At 35.6% G+C, this 25,245-nt stretch overlaps 1 protein-coding gene across 5 annotated transcripts in view; it reads left to right on the top strand.

Moving 5' to 3' along the window:
• LOC106669791 (liprin-beta-1) overlaps nt 1-25,245 on the top strand; it is a 137,223-nt gene that overhangs the window by 52,067 nt on the left and 59,911 nt on the right. For 3 of the 5 annotated variants that reach the window (XM_024225982.1, XM_024225985.1, XM_024225962.1), the window contains 2 exons: nt 1,651-1,781; nt 16,222-16,367. In XM_024225982.1, coding sequence (XP_024081750.1) covers nt 1,682-1,781; nt 16,222-16,367 — 246 coding nt within the window. In that variant the 5' untranslated portion in view covers nt 1,651-1,681. The remainder of the gene's footprint in view (nt 1-1,650; nt 1,782-16,221; nt 16,368-25,245) is intronic. The other 2 variants (XM_024225978.1, XM_024225980.1) reach the window with 1 other exon arrangement.

Below are 25,245 nucleotides of genomic sequence, written 5' to 3'. Positions count from 1 at the left end.
GAAGTAGCCAGTCAGCACGGGCAGTATCGCTTCGATAAGGGATCCAGTGGAACTATAGCGAAAAGCGTTAGGGTCGGAGAGCTTAGATGCCAAGGTTTAGGTGTCAGCCGGAACTCGTGGATAGAGGAAGTAATTGACCGATCCGGCTAACCTTTTGCAAATCTAAAAATCATAGATTTCTCTTCGTGTGTAACCCGAAATAAAGAAGCTACCATAGTCTCGCCTACGTAGAGTCGGATTTACCGGTTCCCGTCTCAAGCGAGTGCTCACTTTCGTTAAAATTAAAAGACTAGTTCATATGTGTAAGGATTAAATTAAGTTAGGATAAGTACCTTTGCTTTATTTGCTCATTGTAAATTTTTGTAATTAGTTAAACCATCACACTTCTTTATTTTTTATATTGTTTTCCATTTTCATAAATTGTCTGTAGTACATAAATTAATTGTTATTAGCGAACCCTCCCGACTCACTCGGAGCTATCTTCTGGCCGCTAACACGTATACCCGATGATAGTCAAAGTCTATCTGGCGTCCGTTGATTTGTTAATTATTTTACAATTGCAGCCTGAATAAACTAGACCGGGGTTACACTCTATTTTGTAGAACTGGTTGTCTCTCGCTAGTTTTGAATCGAACTCATTTTGGCATTGCGCCATCTTCAGTGAGGATCTGTCCAGATAGGTTTGAATGAAATCAAAAGCCGCGGATATGGACTTGTGTTTCTTGAAACCAAAAGAATCCAGTTTTAGAGTTTAGCAAGGTCCGAACTAGCTGAAATGGAAGAAATTAGTGTCGTGTTTCAAAAACTGCGAAAGTGGTCCCTTTTCATAGACGACAAGACTAATGATTTTGTGCTTTTTGCTCAACAGCTAGACAGAGTACATGATGTTTTAATTCGGTCTTTGGCGGGTTGGGTTTAAGCAATGCTCAACCGTTCATGATCAGCCCAAGCAGAAATGGCAGCTTTACCTGCCTTCTTGGTCCACCCAGCTTATAACCCTGATATTATGCCATATCTGTACGGTCAACTTTCAGTGGTTGGCTGCAAGATAAATTCAGAGTTGCGAAAAAATAGTGTAAAATTTAAGGACGAGCACAATAGTGATTGTTTTTTGCACAGTGGTCATTTCCTAAAATTAGGCCTACCAGACTGGCGGAGTATTTTTCCATCTACATTCATGTGTTTGTGCCAGTGAGAATAAATGGGATGAATGTGAAGCTAATCTCACTGACCAAATGGTTGGAATTGACAAAACAAGTTGCGAAGAAATTGCGCATTTTGATGTTTCATTTGTTGATCCCTTGAATAAAAGTGTTTATTTTTATTTTGATTAATGAATTAAAGTTGAGAAAAGTTGGTGTTACAATTAACCAGTTCATCCTTATGGAGTTGTATTAAATTTTTTTCTCGATCTTATTTAAAACGTTGTTTGCCCACAACGATCTTTAAATTAAGTTATTATAAATTCATTTGAGATTTCTAATCTTGTTTAAAATTTATTTTTATTCATTTGTGGTAGAGAAATCAGCATATCAATCATAATTGACACTCAAAACTTTCAACTGTCTTCACTCTCGATCGTGTCTTCACGCCTGTGATGCTGTGGTTTTTCTGAAGTTGTGACGTTTCCTTTTCTCTTTTTCCGAAAAGTGTGAAATGGTGCCGTGATCAGCGTTGCTGGATGCCCGGCGGCTGGTGGTGCATACGGTTCTGCGACCAAGTCTCAACGACGAACTCGGTCGAGACGGCCCTGGCAGGCGTGTGCAAGACAGCCCTCAATGGTGAGTCAACAACTGCATTGACAAACAAACATTGACGTGCAAAGGAGTTCTATATTTAAAATCGTAACAATTAATTTAGTTTTATTCTTTACCAATTGCTTCTTACTAGTAAAAGTCGTTTTTTTTTAATTTAGTTTGTCCTACTGTCGCGCAAGTGTCTCTTAATTTTTACTTACCTTTTACACGCAGTAGATGAACAAACACCGAATTTCCAAAGCACGACGGCTTAACTTAAGTATTTGAACAATGTTGGATAATTAGAAAGTATGCAGCACATTTAGTCATCCGGTTGTGCCTGTTAGAATACTATTTACTCTCAAATCTTCCAATTTGTTAGCAAGTATGTAAATATTCTTTAACTAAGCAGTAATAAGTCTTATTAAGTAAATTTTCAATTTTCACGCGTTTTTTCTTCTATTAGGCGAAAATTAAACTGAAATAAACTCAATATATCTTTTGCAACTATTGAAAACTACATCTAGGGAAGAAAAAAAACCAGTCCTTTATAGTAAATCAATTATAATTTAAAATATTATCATATGACATTCTTAGACTATTGATAATGATCATAAGGCGCACCGTTATTAATCAATTGACATGCACGAGGCATTTTACAATTAATTAATAGGCAATTGAACAAGTAAATTTAATTACGAATGTCGTAACATAACAAGTAAATGCGAAAAAGATAATTAACAAACGTGCTGTCGAACAGTTAGTAATACATTCATGCGACGATCAAATGCCCTCAATTGTCTAGTCGTTCAAGTTCTTTTCCCCCCCTGGTAATAATGGAATGCTTGACAAAGGAACAATTGGAAGAGTTGGCAGACTAGAATAATTGCAATCCGGCTTTTGCCCGCTTATTGTGGCTGGCTTATTTTCTCCTTTACACTTAGAATTTGAAGTATCGTTACCCCATTTTTTGAGAATACGTTGCACGCATCCTTCACACACGTGAATTGATCTCTGGATCTAGACGGTATTTTCAGCTGTAATGCACTTGTCTGTTAATTTTGCATGATTAACGTGTTTAAATGCATGACATTTAGAAAGCAGTGGTTTATGAATGTTTTCAGGAATTATTTAAAACATGTACAGAAAAAGCTGTATTCCAGACATAACCAATTTCTGTTATTATTACAATTTCATAATTCAAGTTGTGTAGTAGAAAAAGAGAGGTAGACATAGAGAGAGAGAGAGAAATATAGATAGATAGATAAGGTAGAGATAGATAGTTAGATAGAGATAGATAGATAGATAGAGATAGATAGATAGAGTTAGATAGATAGAGATAAATAGACAGAGAGACGATAGAGACAGATAGATAGATAGAGATAAATAGATGGAGATAGATAGATAGAGATAGATAGATAGAGATGGATAGATAGAAGATAGAGATAGAGAAATAGAGAGAAAGATAGATGTATAGATAGAGATAGATAGATAAATAAAGAGAGATAGATAGATGGAGATATACAGATAGAGATAGATATATAGAGATCGATAGATAGATGGATAGAGATAGATAGATATAGATAGATAGAGATAGATAAATATAGATAGATAGATTGAGGTAAGGGAGAGAGAGAGAGGGAGAGAGAGAGAGAGAGATTTCATTTAATTGGATTTGATAAACGATTTCTTTTTACCAATCTCCCAGAGTTGTCAAGTTGACATTTCTTACACCCAACGAGAATCGAACTATTACAATTTGAACTTACATACATGCACTTCTAGATGATCATATATATCTAATAATAAAAACAACAACAATAAATATAGAAAATTTAAGCTGAATGTGGAACAGTAATAATAACAAAAGAAATATTCACATTTAACTCTAACTAATCAATAAAGAGAGAAAATTATATAATTACAAAATTAGCTAACAATAGTATATAGATTTCATACATATAAAATTAATTTGTTATCACCTCATTACACACTGTAATAAATCTATTAGCAAACAAATCCTGAAAAGCACTTACAAATTTGTGCAAAATAACATGCAATACACTATAACAGCTTGAATACTTGACAGATATAATAATGAGAGAGAGAGAGAGAGAGAGAGAGAGAGAGAGAGAGAGAGAGAGAGAGAGAGTGAGTGAGAGAGAGAAAGTGAGGAAGTGATAGAAAGATTGAATGAGTGAGTGAGGAAAAAGTTGTACAGCTACTCACTCTCATATCCCACATAGCAATTTCAATTCAATATATAATAATTATTCAGATATCGTGTGATGTAGGTTTCAGAAAAACATTTTCTTTATCGTGCCAACGTTTCGATCTTTTATTGAGAGGCTCAAAGTGTTTGTCTTCTGTGTAATTGTGCCATCCTTGCGTGTCGTGTTGAGAGTGCCAATTTACACCACACCAGACCGCATCTCACGATATCTGAATAATTATCGATCAACGGTCACTAATCTCTACACATCAATATATAATTATTTAGATAAAAAATGTGAGTGATACTAAAAGGTAGGAATGAGTGAGGGGATAACGAGGCTTTGGACTGAGCGAAATATTCGTTTTATTTTAATTTTGCTGTAAAAGTAATTCTTTTCAGCTAGGATATATTGTTTTGAAAAAGAACTATGATAAAATACTTTTGACTTATTTCTATTCCAGTATTTATTGGATTTCGTATTTAATTTAAACTATTGTTAATTAATTTACCTAGATGGCAAAGTTTCCGAGTGGTAGCATATTTTTACTCGCTTTCATAATAAGGGGTGGGTCATTTGGGGCTTGGAACTATGTTGACTATGCGGTAACAATGTTTGCAATCTCGACGAATTGCAGCGTTAAGTCAGAGCGCTTTTATGCTTTTCCTCACGATTACAAAACTTTCTCACATACTCGGATTAGTAAAACTAAAACCGGAGTGTTTTTTTAAAATAGCAGTGTAAACAAAATGTACTAATGTAATTCACATGCGTTGGAGGCAGAGTAAGGCAGCTTAGTGACAGCTTTTTAAGACTACTTTTGTACTTTGACCATGTTAAAAAAGAGGGGGAGTACTTTAGTGGCACTGTCTGACGTAATTTTCACCTTTACCTAGTCCACTATATTTAACATAACTATATTTACTTCTTTAATCAAAAATTTTATAGGTAGGAAATGGAAAGTAAATGTAGGAAATAAATAATATACATTCTGGATAATTTGACCAACTTGTCGTCGTGTCGCTTAGCTTAATTGAGCTTATTTGACTTAAATGGTTAACATATTTAGATCAAAAGTTGAAAAGTCGTTATAATTTGACAAGGCAATGTTTTGAATTATTTGATACTTTATACTATTCTCTCCTCTCTCTCTCTCTCTCTCTCTCTCTCTCTCTCTCTCACTCACTCTCTTTCTCTCTTAATTTCTCTCTCTCTCTATCACTCTCTTTCTATATTAATTTCTCTCTCTCTCTCTCTCAATTTCTCTCTCTCTCTCTCAATTTCACTCTCTCTCTCTCTCTCTCAATCTCATTCTCTCTCACTCTTATTCTCTCTTTCCCTCTCTCCCTCCCACCCTACTTCTTTCTTTTTCTCTAATATATAATTTATGTAGAGAGATATGCATTACAGTAGATTTTTATTAACAGCATACTCTCTGGGAACAATCTTCGTTTTGTTTATTAAGGACATTAAAGAGATCAATTTTATTTGTTTAGAAAACGGCTTATTCAATATGCGAATCCAGACATACTCACCCGGCAAAACAGATCATCGTGAATCTTTAAGTAAATACGAAATAAACGATAAACCTTAAATGACTTACAACCCTTTCATCTGTCTTATAAATTCATCGACAATAATCTATAAAGTTGGGCTTTTCAACGGTTTTGCACGGGTTCTTTGTGCATGTATCCTTTGTTTTCCTTTCTTTGTTGTCTCACCGACAAGAAAGAGGAGAGATAGCGAGGGAGGTCCCACTGACATATCAGCATACACAGCCAGGGCCGGGTCAATACCCAAGAAGGGTAAATCATACTGGTGAGACAGCACTTTTATTCTCGTTTCTACTCCAAGAACATTTCTTTTTTATAAAGTGCAGATAAATATTCGGTGCTGTGGGTTTAAATGAAATGTTATGAGGTCGTGTTTGCATCTTTGGTGGGGTTTTTTTTTTATAGAAAGAAAAGCGTGATAAGTCACACGTATTCGCTGAGAGGACATATTATTTAAACAAACTTTAGTTTCACGTGTTATTCTTGCATGTTTTTTCCGCCTTGTATAGGATGCAAAATTGCACAAATGAACTCCTATAAAATTGTTACTTTACTTGGTAGATTTGTTAGGGTTGAGAAGTTACGCCAAATATTTGCCGACTGAGCAATGAAAGCGGATTCAAATTTAAACGGCAGTAAACGAGCTTTGATCCGAGGGATATTGTTTATATTTCGATATGGTCGTGGGATTTATTGAGGGACGGATTTAAATTGTTTACTTCCGTCCTTGCACGCATTATAAACGGAAATTTATGGCCTGTGCGATATTTTATGACGTTTCCCTCTTCATCCCAGCCTTTCTCCCTTCACTGAGAAAAACAAACTTTCTACTTGATATTATAGGACAAACATATAAAATTTGTATATTACATTAAATTTCCAACGCTGATGCTAATTACGAAGTTGCTTAGTAATCTAACTGAAGATCAAACGAAATTAAGTGGATATCAAGTGGGCTGGAACGCCTTTGAATACTAAGAAACCTATAGAGATGATCCATTTTCAATCAACTGTCGTTGTTCACCTCGGTTCAACTAATTTCTATCATTATTTAAAAAAAGCCGTAAGAGTAAAATATATTTTATCTAGTTAACTGCCTTTACCCAATCAAATTAAGATTAGTACCTATTGTCAAATGAATACACATTCCAAGTAGGACAGGGATTACAAAACTTAAAAATACTGTCTAGATTTTACCATCTTCACCAATAAAATGAGAAATAACACAGTTCATTATTGCTTTACACTTGAACATCTTTTTGATCGCAAAATTGCGAAACATAGCCTTAAAAAGTAGTATATGTTTGTCTGTATACATAAAAAATATGGGTGGCTGTAAAACCCGAATATAGAATAAATGTATTATTTTTTATGTAAGGTTGAGATAAAAAAGTCAGTGCCACGAGCGGGATTCGAACCCACCGAGCCGAAAGTCGTGGGTTCGAATCCAGCTCTTGACCCTAACTTTTTCATCTCAACCTAAACTTTACATAAAAACAATAATTAGCATTGCTGAATTATGATGATGTTTGACATAATTTTCATGGCTTATTAGCTCAGATTTCAAGAAGTCACGATAGCTCAAGTGGTAAAGCAGCGGCGTATTTAGCTGAAGATCGTGGGTTCGAATCCCGCTCGTCTCACTGACTTTTTTATCTCAACCAAGACCTTACATAAAAAGAATAATTAATTGAAAGAAATAATTTGGTCAATAGTCCAATAATTATAATGGATTTAATTCTAATAATAATTAGAATAAATATAATTGATTCTGTACATACATATATGAATGTGAAGAATTAGCTTACGCTGCTTCGGGTTTTGGCAATTCGGGGTCAGACCCCAATCTTACTCGACTGTTCCAAGCAGTACTGCCGTGCTCAAGCACAATATTTACAATTTTCATATAGCGAGATATTCCTCCCGGCTCTTTATATGGAGCCAAGGTATGATATCCTGTACTCATACTATTTCTTACTAATATAATTGAGGGTCTGTGAAGTATCAGTATTCCATCATCAGCCAATTCACACTACACATTCTTGCTAATAAATACATTCACTCGCAATATACACAAAAGAGAACGAAATATCTGTACACCACGAAACAGCCCTGTTTCCTCCAAAAAGCGGAACAGTTGACTCAAATACTTGCTGCCGTGCCAAGCACAATTCTCATATCGACAGAGATCGGTACACGCTCTCTATATGGAGCCAAGGAATGAATTAGGTGGGACACATCGAGCAACCTTTCTGTACATACTGGACATGTATGCCAGCTTTAGCCAAAAGTGTCTGTATCGACCTTACATGACCGATTCTTAATTGGGTGAAAAACCTGTTCTACTTTATAAAAAGAACTGAAAATAATTAAATAGGTTGTATATTATTAGGAATAAATTTTAGTTTGAGCACGCAAAAGCAATTAAATTAATACTATTATCATTGTTTCTGAAAGTAATATACTGAAATATTATTGCCATGGCGACCGTTTCTTTTTCCACGTTAAAGATATCATCACGACTTCATTTTACCAGAGTAGTAAACGCTAGCTACCACACGACTATGTACAAATGGCCCATCTTTTCGACTTCTAAATTAGGCTCGTTTGTTTTTTCAGAATCAAATGAAACAATTTGTCGAGGATCTCCTCTAAGCTTTTGGGAATACTAAATGGTGCCTTTTCTCTCTTCCCAATCTGTCTTTCCCTCCTCGAGGGATTTATAGGAAGCCATTATTCCTTTGTAGGTTTATCAGGCGTTTTCCCATGGGCTAAAAAGGATTTTTTGCGTTTCGTAAAATTTCTCTCTTTTTTGGACGACGTTCGAATTTTGTTACAGGAGATAGTTAATTCATGTTTGGCTCAAATACACAACGTTCACTCAGGTTAAGTTGAATTTAATTTAGACCAAAGAATTTCACTGTCATTCAGTCATTTTGTTTTCATCTTTTTCATAATACCTTCAGAAAATCAGAGCATAATAAACAAGGGTTTGCAAAGACATAGATCAGCAAATTTAGTCTATCGAAAAGAAAGTGAAAAGTTTAGCAGATAAACTTTAAAATGTTTAGCCATCCCTTTAATTAATTATACAATACTGTTGAACTAGAGTAAAATGTTTTTGAACGTGTACATTTGGCATTCCTTTTGTAAACCCGAGAGCTATGTTGTTGAATATGGTAGTTAACAGAAAATATGCTCGAAAAGTCAGCTTTAATTATATTTAAGCTAATTATTCAGGAATAACATTGTTTATTGTTAAAAGTCAAAAATAAAAATAAAAATTGTATTATAGCGACCCTGAAATAATGATATAAAAAATCGGTAATGTGGTGCCTCAGTCAATTTACCAATACTACTATATACATATTACAGTATATTTATTAATGTTTAAGAAAATAAATAATTATAAATTTGCCTACTTCGGTATTTTTGTTTAGAGTCTATGCAATATTTTGTGGGGGAAACACTTATTCCTCTTTCTCATTTTCTTGTTCTACTACTACTTATTTTATTATTTCAATAACGCGAAACCGAATTTCTTTAAAATAAAATAAAACAAACTCAAACGTGTGGTGATTAGTGACTGTTAGTCGAAGATTATTCGGAGATAATGAGATGCGGACGGGTGTGACGTAGGTTTTAGAAAAACATTTTCTTTATCGTGCCAACGTTTCGATATTTATTGAGATCATCTTCAGGGTTCAAAGTGTTTGTTTTCTGCGTAATTGTGCCATTCTTGTGTGTCGTGGCACTTTCAACACGACACATAAGAATGGCACAATTACGCAGCAAACAAACATTTTGAACCCGGAAGATGATCTCAATAAAGATCGAAACGTGGCACGATAAAGAACATGATTTTCTAAAACCTACGTCACACGAGACCGCATCTCACGATCTCCGAATATTCACAAACTCAAACATTATGCCAGTTTGTGGTTTAATTTTTAAATTTCTCCTCCTTTAAAAAACCGAAATAATTATTTAATATTCTTTGTTAAAATAAAGAGAAAAAACATTAATTGCCACTTTTGTAACAGTCTATGTGGTACTTACTAAATACTCCTTCTCTTTGTCGTAATTTTCCTCCTCGTTCTTCTCCTTTTCTTTCTTCTTATCCTTCTCCTTTCTTCTTCATTTTCTTGGTATTTCATTCTCTTCTCTTTTTCCTTATTTAACACCTCGTTCTTCTTAATTTCTTATTTTAATAACCTTAAACAACGCTTCTTCTTTCTTTCTTATTCCTCATTTTTTGTTTTAATAATGTAATTTCTTTAAAATCTTTGTACATTTAATATTTCACACAAGATAAAACTGAATCGGTTTTGTCATAGCCACTTTGTTATGGGAAAATGGAAACTATATTAATTATAATAATGAAGTTGCCTAAGTCTGTTTTAATGATCTATTTAGAACATATTTTGATTGATGCCTTAAAGTTTCTACTATTTCGTCCTATTCCTTCAATTCTCCTCTAACTTACGCATTGTTTCGTGGGGCCGGTTTTCGCTGAAACTGTCAAAAGTTCGTTCAGTACCGAGCCATCACAATGGTCCTGTTGTTCTTTCGACGCGAAATGGTCAACTCTCTAAAATAACCCGACCCGTTGGACATGTAATCAAATTGATTTTCACAAAAGTGAATTAAGCCTGGGTTACACTAATAACACCTTTAAAATTGGCAGGACGCGAAGACGATAGTACCTTCTGGCAAGGTGTTGGCGTCATGTGCTCGCTATTAATAAATGAAATTAAGCCTCAAGTGGCGGTAGTAAGCGAGAAATGAAATTTCACCCCGCACCAAAGTGATATTCAAGGCTCTTTTCCTCAGATGAAGCATTTTCACGAATAAAATCAAAAAGACAATATCTAAAGTAGTAAATTTATCAGAAATAAAGTCTAGGCCACTTTTTTGTCATTATAGCGTTCATATATTTGTAATTTTATTGTTACCGATCTTGGTCTGCCTACCCCCGCTGTGTTAGTCTATCTAACGCGATCCGGCATCTTCAGTATTGGTTATTTGTGATTTCTGCGAAGTCAAGTCTGTTTATTAGTGCTTGTGCGTTATCTTTGTTTGTAGGTGTCTTTGGTGGATTAGGTACTACTTAGATAGGGGAAAAAATTATAATAAAGAAAAAGTTTTGGGCGTCGGTGGCCGCAACGGTTTTAGGCGTTGACACGGCGCTCATTACTGTGAGGTGATGGTCCCGAGTTCGAATGCAGGGCCGCTGGATTCGAACCCGACATACTTACAAATGTTTTTTTTCCCTAAAAACACCGCACCCTGAGGGTTGATATGACCTCTAATTGGGACTTTCGTAAGAGTCGATTCCTTATCCTTCGTATTTTTCATTTCTTTCTCTTTTCCTGCTTTTTCACTTCTTGTTTTAATAACCTACAAACGTAATGGACGCTTCCTCTTTCCCTCTTATTCCTTATTTTTGGTTTATGTTTTATTTACAATGATGATAAAAACCTACTTTGTGATCGTTGATGAGGTACTTGGTGGAAAAACAGTTCCCCTTCATTTTTAATTTTCTTCTCGTTCTTCCCCATTTCTTTCTTCCCTGGTTCTTATAATAAAAAATATAATAAAAAAGAGAAAAAATATTATTAATTACAAACAAAACAACAACAACATTCAATTATAAAAACAAGTAGGAGATTTTATCTGGGTTTTATTTACCCGTAATCCTTTAAAAAGGACCAAATATTGCTGTAAGAGATTCAATGAGGAATTGTCTTGTTTACGTTACAATTGTGGTATTTCGTATACTCATTTACGGTAAAGCTCTGGTTTACTTATCACGTGTTATAATGCTTAATAATAAAAAGAAACTTATTAAATTGAGGAAAAGATATATCAAAAGCAGGACAAAATACAATTCCATCAAAAGGTATCCAACATGGAACTTTTACTTTATAATCTGTTCGCTCTGTTTGTGCTTATTTTTGACTTAAATATTTCCACTATTTATGATTAATCACAAAATTAATTAATCTTTATATAAGGCATTGGTCGAGATAAAAGTCAGTGTCAAGAGCGGGATTTGAACCCACGATCCTCGGCTAAATTCGCCGCTGCTCTACCACTTCAGCTGTCGTTAATTCGATCCACTCGGACACTTAACTTCCAATCTCAACCCCACCTTTCGAATTTTCCCTCCTTTTTGCCATTTTGTAATCTATTTGATTCTCGGCGACAAATGAAATGACCACGGAGAGCTTTCGAGAAGATATTCTTCATTTTATATATTAAATTCATTATAGTTCGTGATCCGATTGACCGAATAACGTTTTTCAATTAATTAATCTTTATGTAAGGCATTGGCCGAGATATAAATGCCTTTTTATCTCAACCAAGACCTTAAATAAAAAGAATAATTAATTGAAAGAAGTAACTTGGTCAATCGAACCACGAACTATAAGGAATAATTCACGAACAAGAACTAAACTAATTCTCAAACTTGTGAATTCCTAAACACACTAGCGCATGGAAATTTGCATGTACACCTAATTTGTACAATTTTAATAGCATTTAACATTATTTAAAATTGATATGGATCAATCAGATATTGCGATCAAAAGGATTTGGAAAGTCTATCCTGAGCCATTTCTGTTTTAACAGAAATAACGCGATGATTTTTGCAAGGAGAAACTTCGGAGAAATCGGCCGGAAAATCCTCTAATTACCCGAAACGGGGATGGTTCTCTTAGGTAATAATTAAAACTTTTCCGGCTCTTCAGACATTTCCACCCCTCTTTTTGTCCTTTTGCCCGAGTTATTTAAAAAGGTTTTTCATATCTGAGCCGTAGCAATCTCCCGGGGGGCTTTATCATTGCGAAAATTAAGCACGGCCAGAACTTACTTGCAGAGAGGGACTGAAGACGTGATATAATCTGTCTTTATATAATAAAAAAAATCCTCTTCAATGCATCGGCCAATTAGGGGCCGTTTGAATAACCAGGCCGGTTCAAAAAGTAAAGGGGAAAAACGTTTTCCCACGTGATTATCATCAATTTACACACTGACTTAAACGATTTCACTTTCTATGCAATTAGCGCGAAAGTGTTTGTTTCATAAATGTTACAGACAATAACAGTTTCCTATTATCACTTCTTTCCAATATATTGGAGTTTGGCTTCTTTATTTACTCCAAGAATTAGATTTGGAAAAAATGCCTTCCAGCTTGCATTTAGTTTTTTTAAATGAACATAGACATCCTCGATAGTTATAGTAGGACATTTTATTTAGCAGTTGCAAAGAATACTATAACAATCGAAGATAACAGCGATATGGTATAAAAAGACCTGTCGGGGTTTGTAAACTGCTCAAAAATAGAATAGGGATATTTGTATTTTATTCTTATTATATTATTTTAAATTAAATTAACCGATATATTCTTGTTAATTGGATAAAACAAAATAGAAAATACAAACTAAAAACAAGCACATGTTAATCCTCATATTTAATAAGGATTTACTTAAGTGTACTTAACATGAAGATAACTCAGTTTCTAAACAAACGCCTCTTTTCGCCTTTTCTCCATTTTAATCCAGTTGTACTCTCTTTATCTTAAACCATGGAAAGACATCATCTGGAACCAGAAGTCCTCAAGATTATTGTGAGAATGAGTCATCGAGGTCACCGGCGATTGGATATCGCAGATGCAGTTGGCGTATGCCAGAGGGTGGTCTCCCGGGCTTTAGTCCGATTCCGAGGTACCGGAAGTGCCATAGGAGGCCTGGTAGTGAATCTCAGTGCTTTACGACGCTAAGAACGACAGAAATATTGTTATTGCTGCAGGACGGAACCCTTTCCATAGTGCCCGCCACACAAGATTCGTAATCGTTTGGAAGTTGAGCTCACATCGTATGCCCTTTTGGGACGACCCGCAGCAACAGCCTGCCACCAGCAACTCAGGGGAATACGGTGCAGCGTGCGCCTAGAAGCGAACACCCCTTTGTATGCTGTTATGTTTACTGATAAGTCGCGTTTCTGTCTGTATAGTGACAACAGGCGCCGAAGAGTACCGAGATGGGAATGCGTACAATGCCCCATTCGTGTTCCCGTCAGTGCAGTTTGCGGGAGGCGGTGTAGTGGCCTGAGCTGGGATTTACACTGGAGGACGAACTGGATTCCATATTGTTGAAGGCAACCTCACCGCAGCCCGTTATGTCCATGAAATTATCGATAAATACATCCCTCAATATATCTCACTGGCAGGGATTTTCGATTTCTGGATGACAATGCCAAACTTCACAGAGGCCGAGTTGTTCATCAATGTTTAGAATCCTGGAAATTTCATATCTGCCCCTTCCCGCCATTGTCTCCAGACCTCAATACCAATAAGCACATATGATATGCGTTGCACAGACAGCTGTTCTACCGAGCTAGGGAATACTTACAATGCCCTAGAAATCTCTCCAACCGGGGATCTCATTGGCAGGGATTTTTACTTTATGGATGACAATGCCAGACCTCATAGAGGCAGAGTTGTTCATCAATTTTTAGAAAATCTGGGAATTTCTCATCTGCCCCTTCCCCCATTGTCTCCAGACCTCAATCCCAATAAGCACATATGGTATGCGTTGCACAGTCAGCTTTTCTACCGAGCTAGGGAATACTTACAATGCTCTAGAAATCTCTCAAACCGGGGATCTCATTGGCAGGGATTTTTACTTTAAGGATGACAATACCAGACCTCATAGAGGCAGAGTTGTTCATCAATTTTTAGAAAATCTGGGAATTTCTCATCTGCCCCTTCCCCCATTGTCTCCAGACCTCAATCCCATTGAGCACATGTGGGATGCCTTGTAGAGAAGGCTTTTTGTTCAGTTTTCGGATATCTATGGAGTGAAATTCCTTATGCAATTATTGACAACCGTATTAACAGTACGCCTAACAGGTGCACAGAAGTTTTAGCTAACAAAGGATATTATACACGGTATTAATATTGTTTAAAAAATCTTGTCTCCAATAAATAAAATTATGGAATTAAAACCTTTTATTTTGTTATTTTATAAAATCCCTTAATTAATTTTTCCTCCAGTAAAACATTATAATTTTTAATAAATCTTAATTCCGTTTATAATAAAAATGAAATAAAATTGCTCGGGAAAGGAAATATTACAAAATTGGCAATATCCCTTTCATTTTAGAGCAGTTTAATTTGAGGTTTGCGCGACTAAAACTTTTTCTCTTTTCAAAATGTAAAATAAAAACTTAACTTACAGCGGTTGTTCGGTTACAATTATTATTATTTTTTTAAATTTCAACATAAAAGTATATAATCGAGTTTATACTGGTGAAATCAGCGCATTTTAGGATTCCATTTAGTACTGTCCAGGTATGGAAGCTTTCGATGCTCCTTTCTAATTACTTATTTATAACCAGTTTAATTATTTATGAGATTTATTCATTTTATCTACAGGGTGATGAACCTGCAATTTTGGTCGTAACCAATCAACCTGCTTATCTTATCTTTGCTGTGGTGGTCTGGCTGACGCGTTTTTACGTTTCGCACATTTTCAGCGGTGCGTTTCTTATTACTGTTGATGTCAGCTTTTCGTATGCATTCCAGCACCATCTTCGAGTTGACAATCTGTGTTTTCGTTACTCTGATGGCGTTTTTGTTTATCAACTGTGACGTTGCCTTAGTTTTTGTAATTGTTAAATTTGAATTGAGTTCACCCTTCAAGTGCACTTTTAGGGGTATACGTGACATTAATCAATTATAATCATCAGAAATACTGTCAAATCGGATAGACAGGGAAAGCTACACGTTTTGATAATAGATATATTAACGTCCTTCTGACTTTTGTGCCAAGTGACTAAGAATAGTACCAAAATCACGGATAAGCTTGATAAACAAGCAATACGCTCATGATCCATCAAATCAGAACAATGAAAGGTTTACCCACTCGGGAGAATCAAACTGCTGGCATATGAACAGGGCCATGTAAAAAACCATGACGGATATGCAGAAAAAGCGCCTTTCTGCAGGATCGGCAGACCTTGCCATGGAGAGGCATACCGCAAAGAAGCAAATAGGATTACCAAACACAAATCTGTCTTTCTTAAAACTGGGTTGTGATCCTCGTAGTCTTTACCGAAAGGCATCAACCTCCAGCACTCCAAACACATAAAATGGCTCTCTTGTCACGGCTAAAATTCAGTGCGAGCTAGTCCTATTGCCTAGAGTATTGGAGAAAACATTCTTAAATGTATGTTATAGTTATTAAGTTAAAGAGAAATTAGAAGGAACAACTTGCTTACAATGGGCAATAAAACTTTCTCCACATCGTGGAACTCTTGTGACCTCAACGTCGATTCAATGTTAAGAGAGTTAAATTTGGCGATCCGGCTTATTCAAATGAACCAAGATTGGTCCGGGATAACTTGTCAGCAGTGGTCGAATAGATTTGGATTGCTCATGAGTGTAGTGGTTGAAGATTTTGTTTCTTTCTTTTAGGCGATGCATATTAATTTCTTTCCAAGTTTATTATGATAACTGTATAGTTGTATTCAAACCTATATGTTTTTACTTAAAATTTAAAAAATTTCTCTTCAAATGTTATACTTCGCGATGTTGTTCACTTCCCTACTGTCTTCTCAATCTGCCACGGTGATTCATGTGTTTTAAAATACAAAACAAAACTTCTTTTTGTTTATACATTTTATAAATGTTAAACTATTTTTTTTTTGTCTCAGGAGTGGGACTGGAAGGGGTGGAACGGACATCCGGAGGTGTTGAGCTGGCGGCGGAGCGTCTCGTCAGTGCTCTTCAGGCGCATCCCGTCCTCCCGCCTCCGCCCGATCCTCACAAAGCCAACATCCTCAGATTGTGGATTCAACAGGTGAGCACAATTTCATATTTTCCAAAGATTCGGACGAATAATTATTTTTTGACTTGGTGGTTGTACAAATGTATCTTGTTGATGTTTCTTCTTCATTTAGTAATATTGACCCTTTTTAGGTTGTTATGTTTTGCAACCATGTTTTTGTGTGCATGGAATCAAGCGATTTAAATTATATGAAAAATTAATGTTATTCTGTATCACTGTTTAACATACAACAAACTTGATAATTTCATTAAAAAATCATACATTTCTATATCAGATACCCAAGAAACAATGTTTTCTAATCACAGAAAAATGAAAGTTCAATGAACTAAAACTTAATGCACAGGAAAGTTGTAATATTTGACAAAATTTAAATCTGATGTAATAAAGCCACGAAAATAGTGTCACAAATCATCATAGTTCAGCAATATTTACAAGTAATTAGTCTTTGTATGTAAGTCTTGGTTGAGATGAAAAAGTTAGTGTCACGAGCGGGATTCGAACCCACGACCTTCGGCTGGATGGGTTCGAATCCCGCTCGTGACACTAACTTTTTCATCTCAACCAAGATCTTACATAAAAAGAATAATTAATATGGTCAATTAGACCACTAAACAAATGGATTAATGTATAATACATACAAGTTTACAACACTATCTGTATTAAGCGGATATTTTTGGTTATTGTAACGCTTTTTTAAGGGCTGATATTATATATGAACACAGTTCCAAATTTGATTGATGTACCTACTATGATTTTAAGTCTAAATGTATCCCAAAATATTATGAATGGAAACAAGATACCCGTACTAAATCTTCCAAAATATTTGACCTCTCATATCTATAGTACTACAAATTTTTCGTTCGGTAAGCGGATTTATAATCCCTAACATCATAGAATTCACGTTAATCGTTTCACAAAACTTAATTGATCAGAAATCCGTTGGACGAACGAAAATACTTAGTGTAGCATAGTACTTTAGTTTGACACCCTCAAATATAAATAGTGCCTACTTGATATTGAAAAAAGTTTTGCTTTTATACACTTAATGTCTAAGAAGCAGGAAGTAAACGTCTTGCATATTAAATTGGACGTCGCAAAAGCCGTGAGAGTTTTTAGAAAGCGGTCGAACATTCAGGGGAAAACTGAAAAAGTTATATCCTCCTTTCTGATATATAAATTTCCGAGCAGGTGGATTGAAGTATACTAATGTTTAAAGAATAGGCGATGTTTCAAGTTTCTATTATAACACTTTTTAGCTGAATAAAAAGTACATGGTTGTATTATTTAACAATTTCAAGTGTAAATGCAAATATATTCGAAAGATCAATAAGGTAATGGCCTACAGTAGTAGCAGCAGCAACAGCAGGGATTTCGTATTGATACTCGATTCTATAAAAAAAGGATATAAAAGAATTCAAAGGTCGTTAATAATCGAATATGTAAAACGATCCAAAGAAATGAATTGCGTATAAAAATACTAGTATCGAGTGTCAACCGATACCTGCAAAGTGAAAGTGTACATAGTTTTTTTAAAAATAAATTTCCACTTAGCTGAGCTTTCGTTAGTTAATGAGCCAGGTAAAAATTTGGATAATCCCTGAGATATCGTTAGCTAAGTAGTATTGATCCCAGGAAGATATGAACCCCCCCCCCAGGAGATGAATCGGTACCAAGTACAATGCATTACAATTTTTTTTATTTTTTTTATTATTTTTTATAACGGAGATTCGCAACAGCAGAGGTTATATCGTGCCGGTGTTTTTGAAAAAGCCCATTTGTAAGTATGTCGGGTTCGAATGCAGGGCCGCTGGATTCGAACCCGGAACCCGACGCCCCTATCCACATCTTTAATAACGATTACATTTACATCACATAACTTAGCAAATTGGGCAATATTTTTTTACGGATTTTAGCCTTGCCCGACTTGTATTTGTCCAGACATTAAACGAAGGAACTGTAAAGTCCTTCCATACTACGCTCACGATGCCTGATTCAGCAATCCAATTGGTGAGAGCTTTTTAAGGAATCCCCCCCCAAAAAAAAGTAAATATATAATTGTATGTATCAATATAAAATGAATACTAGTAGGCAGTATTTAGTGGTAATTTTCTTTTGATTTGTTTTCATTTTATCTCTCATTTTAGTTAACTACCGACAGACGGATTGTTATCCATGTCGTATTGTACTTTGTTCCCTAATTTATCTGTATATTGTATAAAATAAAACTAACCACTGGCAGTTCTGGTATCTCTCTGGGTTTTAGGCTTTGTAAGATACGGGAGATATTTATTAATGGATTAGGCTGAGAAATTTTACATGGGATTTAGCGTATCGTCTTTGTCATGGTTCATGGACATAGGGGTCGTTTAGGTTTGTTCTTGGGTCCATATAGGTGCAGTGTGCTGTGTAAAGTTTTGTTCTGTTCTTTTAATTAGTTTAGAAACGTTGTCTACTGTACGATAATTTATGTATAAAAACTCCTCGTACTGTTGTATTAACTAATGAACTTCGTTTGTCGTATTGTATTATAAAGGCGGACTAAAGGTGATGACTTGGCCGAGTTTGTTTTCATTAGCTGATTCTCTTCGCACGAAGCCGTGTATTCGGGCTGTGTAGGTGTTGGGGAAAAGAGCGAAAGGTTTTGACAGGATCTGAGTTGGAAGAGGATAGCCATGCCATGAGAGAATAAAATGGTTTTGGTATTTCGGTGAAGGGGAAGATCAGCATTGTACCAGTAGACTTCCTTAAGGTGGTGAAGAGGAATGAAAGATGAATAGGAATTAAGAGCTACATAAAAGTGATAAGATAAGTTGAATTTGAACATTAGTAAATATGTAGGAAGAAGTATTACCTTCAATGCAATAGTAGTAGGGTTGGTGTCCACCACTGATGGGGTTGGTGTATGAAGGAGTTGAAAAGGCCGTTGGTTTCTCAATAACGTAGGCAACCTGATATATACCTTCACTCATTTTCTCTATTTTCCACGTGTAAATAAATGTAGTCATCTTTCGTAACCGGATTTGAAGTAGTGCTAGTTATTACAAAGAAGTCCTTTATTGCATTTAACCTGTGTTACGCTCCTTCATACATTCACCTGGCGTTCAATCCGATTTTTAGCAATGCAGCACGACTTTTACTTTTTTCCGGACGGATCGTCGAAACGATACCGGTTGATTAGATATCCGAAAAACCCTTTGGCCCTCCAGGATAAATAAGGCCGTTTCATCTCCTTACTGATTCTCCGCCTGTTCCCAGAAGGGCCTTAAACCCAGATTGAAAAATATAATCGTGGTCTGAAGGCCTTTTTCGATTTTATCCAACCGTCGAAAAACAGGTTATTAGATAGTTTGCCCTTGGATTTGAATTAAATAAATGCATAATGCTATCCGCGTGTTTTTAGTTGTTAACCATCAAATTTCTGTCAGTTAGCACTTGAATATTACTCCGTTATCAAACGTACCTGTTACTTAATAAATTTTCCTAGGAACTGCAATGCAACATTGGGTGGAGTAACTCTACATTGAAAAACCATCAGGTACAATCTTTGGTGTAGATAAAATCGATTAGTAAGAGTCTATAGCGTTATACCAATATCTTTCAAGGCCATGTCAATAAAAATGAGAGATCTGAAGCGATTGTAAAAAATGAACAAACGTCTGTCATGAATATTTATCCTAGGGGTCCCAGGACTAGGGACTAGGGGACTTGCAGGGGTCGACGTAAATGTGGAAGTGGATGTCTGTTGACAGGGCCTAGATTCTACATGAAACAGGAATTAGTACCGTGATTGGACTTCTTAGTATAAATGAGAGTGAAGAAGCACACAACAGTATGCATACAACACAATAAAACAGAAGAAGATGGAAGTGGTTCAGAACTGGAAATAGTTCCTTCATGAGGAACTGGAGACTCAATAGAAATGATGAATGGTGGAATGAGTGCGATGTTCAATCCTTTTTAAAAAGATAGTTCCTACTTTCAGTAAGTTGTTTTCAACGATCCGGATTTCGAGCTTTTAGCTCATCATCAGGTTGAAGGAGTTCTACAACCTGATGATCAGCCAAAAGCTCGAAATACGGATCGTTGAAAACAACTTACTGTGAGAAGGAACTATCTTTTTAAAAAGGACTGAAGACTCAATGGGCAATGTAGTAGTTTTCCTCCAATTATTTGGAGTCGAAGGGATTTTCCCATTTTCCACCCAAACTTTCATCTAGATTGATCTCTGCTATAGATTTCCTGAAAAAAATTTGATCCTTTGATAAAGAATAAAATTCTTCTCAGGAGCTCTCTAGGTCTTCTGTATTGCTTAGGAATGCTTTCCCTAGACACCAAAGCCCTTTCTTAGCTATTGCAGGGCAGTTGCGTAGGTTATGTTGTGTTATAATAATAATAATAATAATAATAATAATAATAATGTTTCTTTAACAACAAAAAGAAATGTATACAAAACAAAGGAAATTAACTGGTGGCATATGTTCTCTTCCATGATGAGGGCACATGGTCATGCTGAGGAAAAATTATTTTTCACAATTTGTCAGTTGAGTGAGAGGATTTACATAAAGAAAAGGTAATGATCATAATTGTACATTCTTTTTAACTCTATTTTGCAACTGTTTTATCTTTTCGTTTGTATATTTATTTTTAAGAAGTCAAGATAAAACCTATATTCATATCATTGAAATACTATGGCCATTGCTGGTTAAGTACTTCTTATCGGTTCGCCAATAAGTATTTTTTAGCCGTATTTTTGTTTGCTTTCGTCTTGTGTTTTTTCTTTCAAGGGATTTCTTAACATCAGCGGAGGAATGGTGTTGGATTTGGGCTGTCTCAGGTTGATCCTCTTACTGCCGGATAAAGTTTGAAAAGTTACCTTTAAACTCTCAAGAAATTTGATGCCCTATCGACAGGGATATTCAATCCCTTGGAATATCTTACCTTAAATTCATTTCATTTCTTAAAAACTGACTTTAACGGAAAAGGGCAATTGTTAGTTGGAGCTAAGTACCCCAACTTAATAAGCAGGGCGAGGCAAGGCTAGTACATTCAAACATATTTATTTAAAAAGTAAATTTATGTAAATAAATAAATGTATAGGTGCTACTTCCCAAAATATGCCATTATATTTTCCATAATTTTTACCCATCTTTCAGCCTAAATGTTGACCAGATCACGTCTCATTCTGTTTTGTGACAATAAAAAAATTACTATGTAAATTAGCATACTCGTTGTTTTCAAACAGCTACTATTTCAAATTGAATCTAAAAGAATATACCATAATCAGGGTTATAAGCAGGTCGAGGCAAGCCTTACTAAAGCTTATGAAATATATTAATAAAATGTGAAGTTAGTTTCGAACTCGTTCAAGACATTAGTTTGTTTGTTTTAACCAACCATTTAAAACTTAAGTACACTTATTAATTTAAATGTATATTGATTGTGAGATTGTGTGTGTGTGTGTGTGTGTGTGTGTGTGTGCGTGCGTGCGTGGGTGCGTGTGTGCATACCTTGATTGTCAATCCTTGTTAATTATTTGAGGATGAAACGCACGATTTCTTTCTCAAATGTTATGGTTTGTACGCTGTGGTCTATTTTGAAACCGTTCAATTCCAGCTATTTTTAGCCGATGGTCAGTTGGAAAAGTTAAGGTCGGTTGCGTTGAATGTTTACTATGTCTGAAATTTATGCGTATTTGTTTAAAAAAACCAACCGGCCAAACTCTTCACCGAGGTTTGCAAAATTTATTCAATGCAGGTACTTCACTGGTGTTCACCTCTGTTAAAAAAAACCTGTCTTAAGGATTTCGATGATAAAGTAGGACGTTCAACCGTCTTCTTTGGTTTTTCCTTTCCCACATGGTTCTTCTATTTCTATTTAAAAAATCCTTCTCATCCAGCAATTGCCTACGTTGCTGGTAATTGCTTTGAGAACGGGATTCCTTATTTGTTGGAATGGAGATCAGAAAAAAAATGCATAGTTAAAGTCGGCAAGGACCTCGGTGCTTGTAGATGTCAAGTCCTCACCTTTCCTACGACAGAGGCAAACATGTCATCTGATTTCATGTTTTCTTAGACAAAGTAAAACCGTAAAGAGCCTGAAAAAATTGTATTTTCTTCAAATAGGTGATAGAAAGTCACATAACCGCTTGTTAGCCGTAACACGAATTGCGCTATATTCCCTTGATCTAATTTGACCAAAACCTTTCAAGATATAAAAATGTCCAGCTTGGTAGAAATCCATTTTTTTCTATATATGGATGCTTTTATATACGTTTATTTAATAAGATTTCAGAAAATTACAGTCCTTATAATTACGTGAATGTTGACGTTTGAATTATTCTTATCGTTTGTAATTTGCAGTTCGAAATAATTACCTGATGACAGCTGAATTATCGCTGATTCCTATATACTTGCCAGTTTTGTTTACTAAATAACAAAATATTTCGAGGTCCGATTGACCTAATAACTTCTTTCAATTAATTAATCTTTATGTAAGGTATTGGTTGAAATGAAAAAAGCTAGTGCCACGAGCGGGATTCGAACCCACGTCAATACACCGCTGCTCGACCACATGCGCTATCGTGGCTTCGATCCACTCGAACACCAACTCCCCATCTCAACCTTCCTTTCGAATTTGAAAAGTGGCAAAAAGGAGGGAAAATTCGAAAGGTAGGTTGAGGGGGCGTCAATGATCGTCGTCGTGACGACAAAGGTAGTCCAGACAATCAATCTTGTCCGTCTTGTCTACAAAGATTATCGTCTTGGCTAATCAGATCGAATATGAGTCGTTTTGGAGGTAAAGGTGTTTTATCATGTCAACTAAAGTCATTTTGGCTACAAAGATTGATTACGAATAAATGACTTTCTGGCCATAAACTTTTTAACCAGCTCTCTCAAGTAACGTGGGACCAGTCAATGTGACAATTACATGACACTTACGGGTAGGCATAGTGCTGATTTTCATAGCTACAAATTTTCAACGTATTGTGCCTGTGTCAATGGTTATGCGTAATGCTTTTAATGCTGCAAATAACCTGTCGAGCGTTCAAGCTCAAACTCATTAGCCTTGTCATCTGGAAATAGTTCAAAGTGCATACGACCTTCCAAATGTTCCATTATCGACTTGTATATACAAATAGAATAAATAACCCTGACACAACTAATGACGGTAGAGTACATTGATAAAGAAAATATTTATTTATTTTTTTTAACGAGGTTCGCAATAGCAGAGGTCATAATAAACCCTCAGGGTGCCAGTGTTTTTGACAAAAAGCCCATTTGTAAGTATGTCGGGTTCGAATGCAGGGCCGCTGGATTCGAACCCGGGACCTTCACCTTACAGTGGTGAGCGCCGTGTCAACGCCTAAACCGTTGCGGCCACCGACACCCCCTCAAAAAATAGTATGGAATCTTTTAATTTGCCTGTATAGTTGCTTTCCTTGTTTTCCGGTGAAGATGACAATTTTAGAATGTTTCTCTTCCTTAGTCAGAAAGGAGGCTGGGACCCGCTGGTAACAATGAGACTAGGCGGACCAAAATCATAATATTCCAACTCAATTACAATTTCCTTTTATGTTTTGATTATGTACTAGTGGAAACATAAACTTGAACTTTAGAATCGCCCTCCTTTCTACTCGTACGTTAACAGCCTTTTCCCATAAAAAATTATTTTCCTGTTTTATTGTCAGATTACGACTAAAATACTAATTAATTTCGTAGTGGTCATTAATTGTGAACTTTCATAAAAACAATCAGGGTTTTTGGTCAGTGTGTCAATAAGGAATTGTATCACGCCAATTTCCACACTCTTTGCTTACTCAGTTTGCGCATACATAATTTTAGCCCAATGAAAATAATTTTTAATCTAATAATTTGTTATTCTCTTATGAAACGTCATGGAATTTGATTAAAATACTTACTGTTCCACAAACAGATTTGTTTTTCACCGTATTCATATTCTCACCGTCTTTGGATTGATGAAGAACCAAATGTTTATCGACAAAATGATTAAGCAAGAATTTTTTTAATATAGTAAAAATTTATATTTAAAGTCAATATAAAACTTTGTGTGGGTTGTTACCTTAGATATGTTTGAATGTGTCGGTTGAGAGGATCTTGTTGTAGCTAAGAAGCTCCCAAGTAGGTGCGCGATTCTGTCCCAAGTTTTTAACGTGTACCCAATCGATCGGCAAGAACTTGACTGGATCGAGGGGTAAGAAAGAGTTTCCCTCTTAAATACTTAAGCCGGAAAAAGTTTCTGGAGTTGAGAACAAGCGTTTATTAGAAGCCGATGTCGTTCTGTCGATGAGATCGCACTGCTAGGATTGAAGTAAGCCGTTGATCAATGAGGAAATTCTTTCTTCGGAAAAACTTGAAAATTTATGCAATTCGATGCGCGAACGTATAAGTTAAATATAGTTTAAATTTAGTCCAGGCAGTTCGTCAAAACTTCCACTAAATATTCAAACAAAGTTGTAAAGCTGGACTTCAGGACATTAACCTTTTTGGCAAAATTAAAAAAAAATTAACAAGGCTTAAAAAATAGTCCGTGTTGTTTGTTAATGTTTTAAATAAGTTCATCTCTGGTAGAGCGTGGGATAAAAAAACGAATGTGCGATTAGGTTTTAAGCTGTTGCTTCAGGGCGCCAATATGAAAATAATCGGTTTTATCTCAGAGTTCTTTAATTTAAGCTAAACAAAGCAATGCTTACAAAAAGAAAAAACCTAATCTTTAAAACCCAAACACTAGAATAAATGTTAGGATTTGCTTTTTTACAAACAGGTGTAAAAGGAAAAAAACAAGGTTTCAATGGTCCATAATTTTTCACAATGATTTTACACTTTATGGGAAAACAATTATTAGAACATCTATTAGGTTTTGTGGTCCGATT

This window comes from Cimex lectularius, unplaced genomic scaffold, assembly GCF_000648675.2.
Source record: "Cimex lectularius strain Harlan isolate CLEC.00 unplaced genomic scaffold, Clec_2.1 scaffold76, whole genome shotgun sequence".
Classification (NCBI taxonomy): Eukaryota; Metazoa; Arthropoda; class Insecta; order Hemiptera; family Cimicidae; genus Cimex; species Cimex lectularius.
Note: the sequence above shows the minus strand (reverse complement) of the source record. Positions and strands in the feature narration are given on the sequence as shown.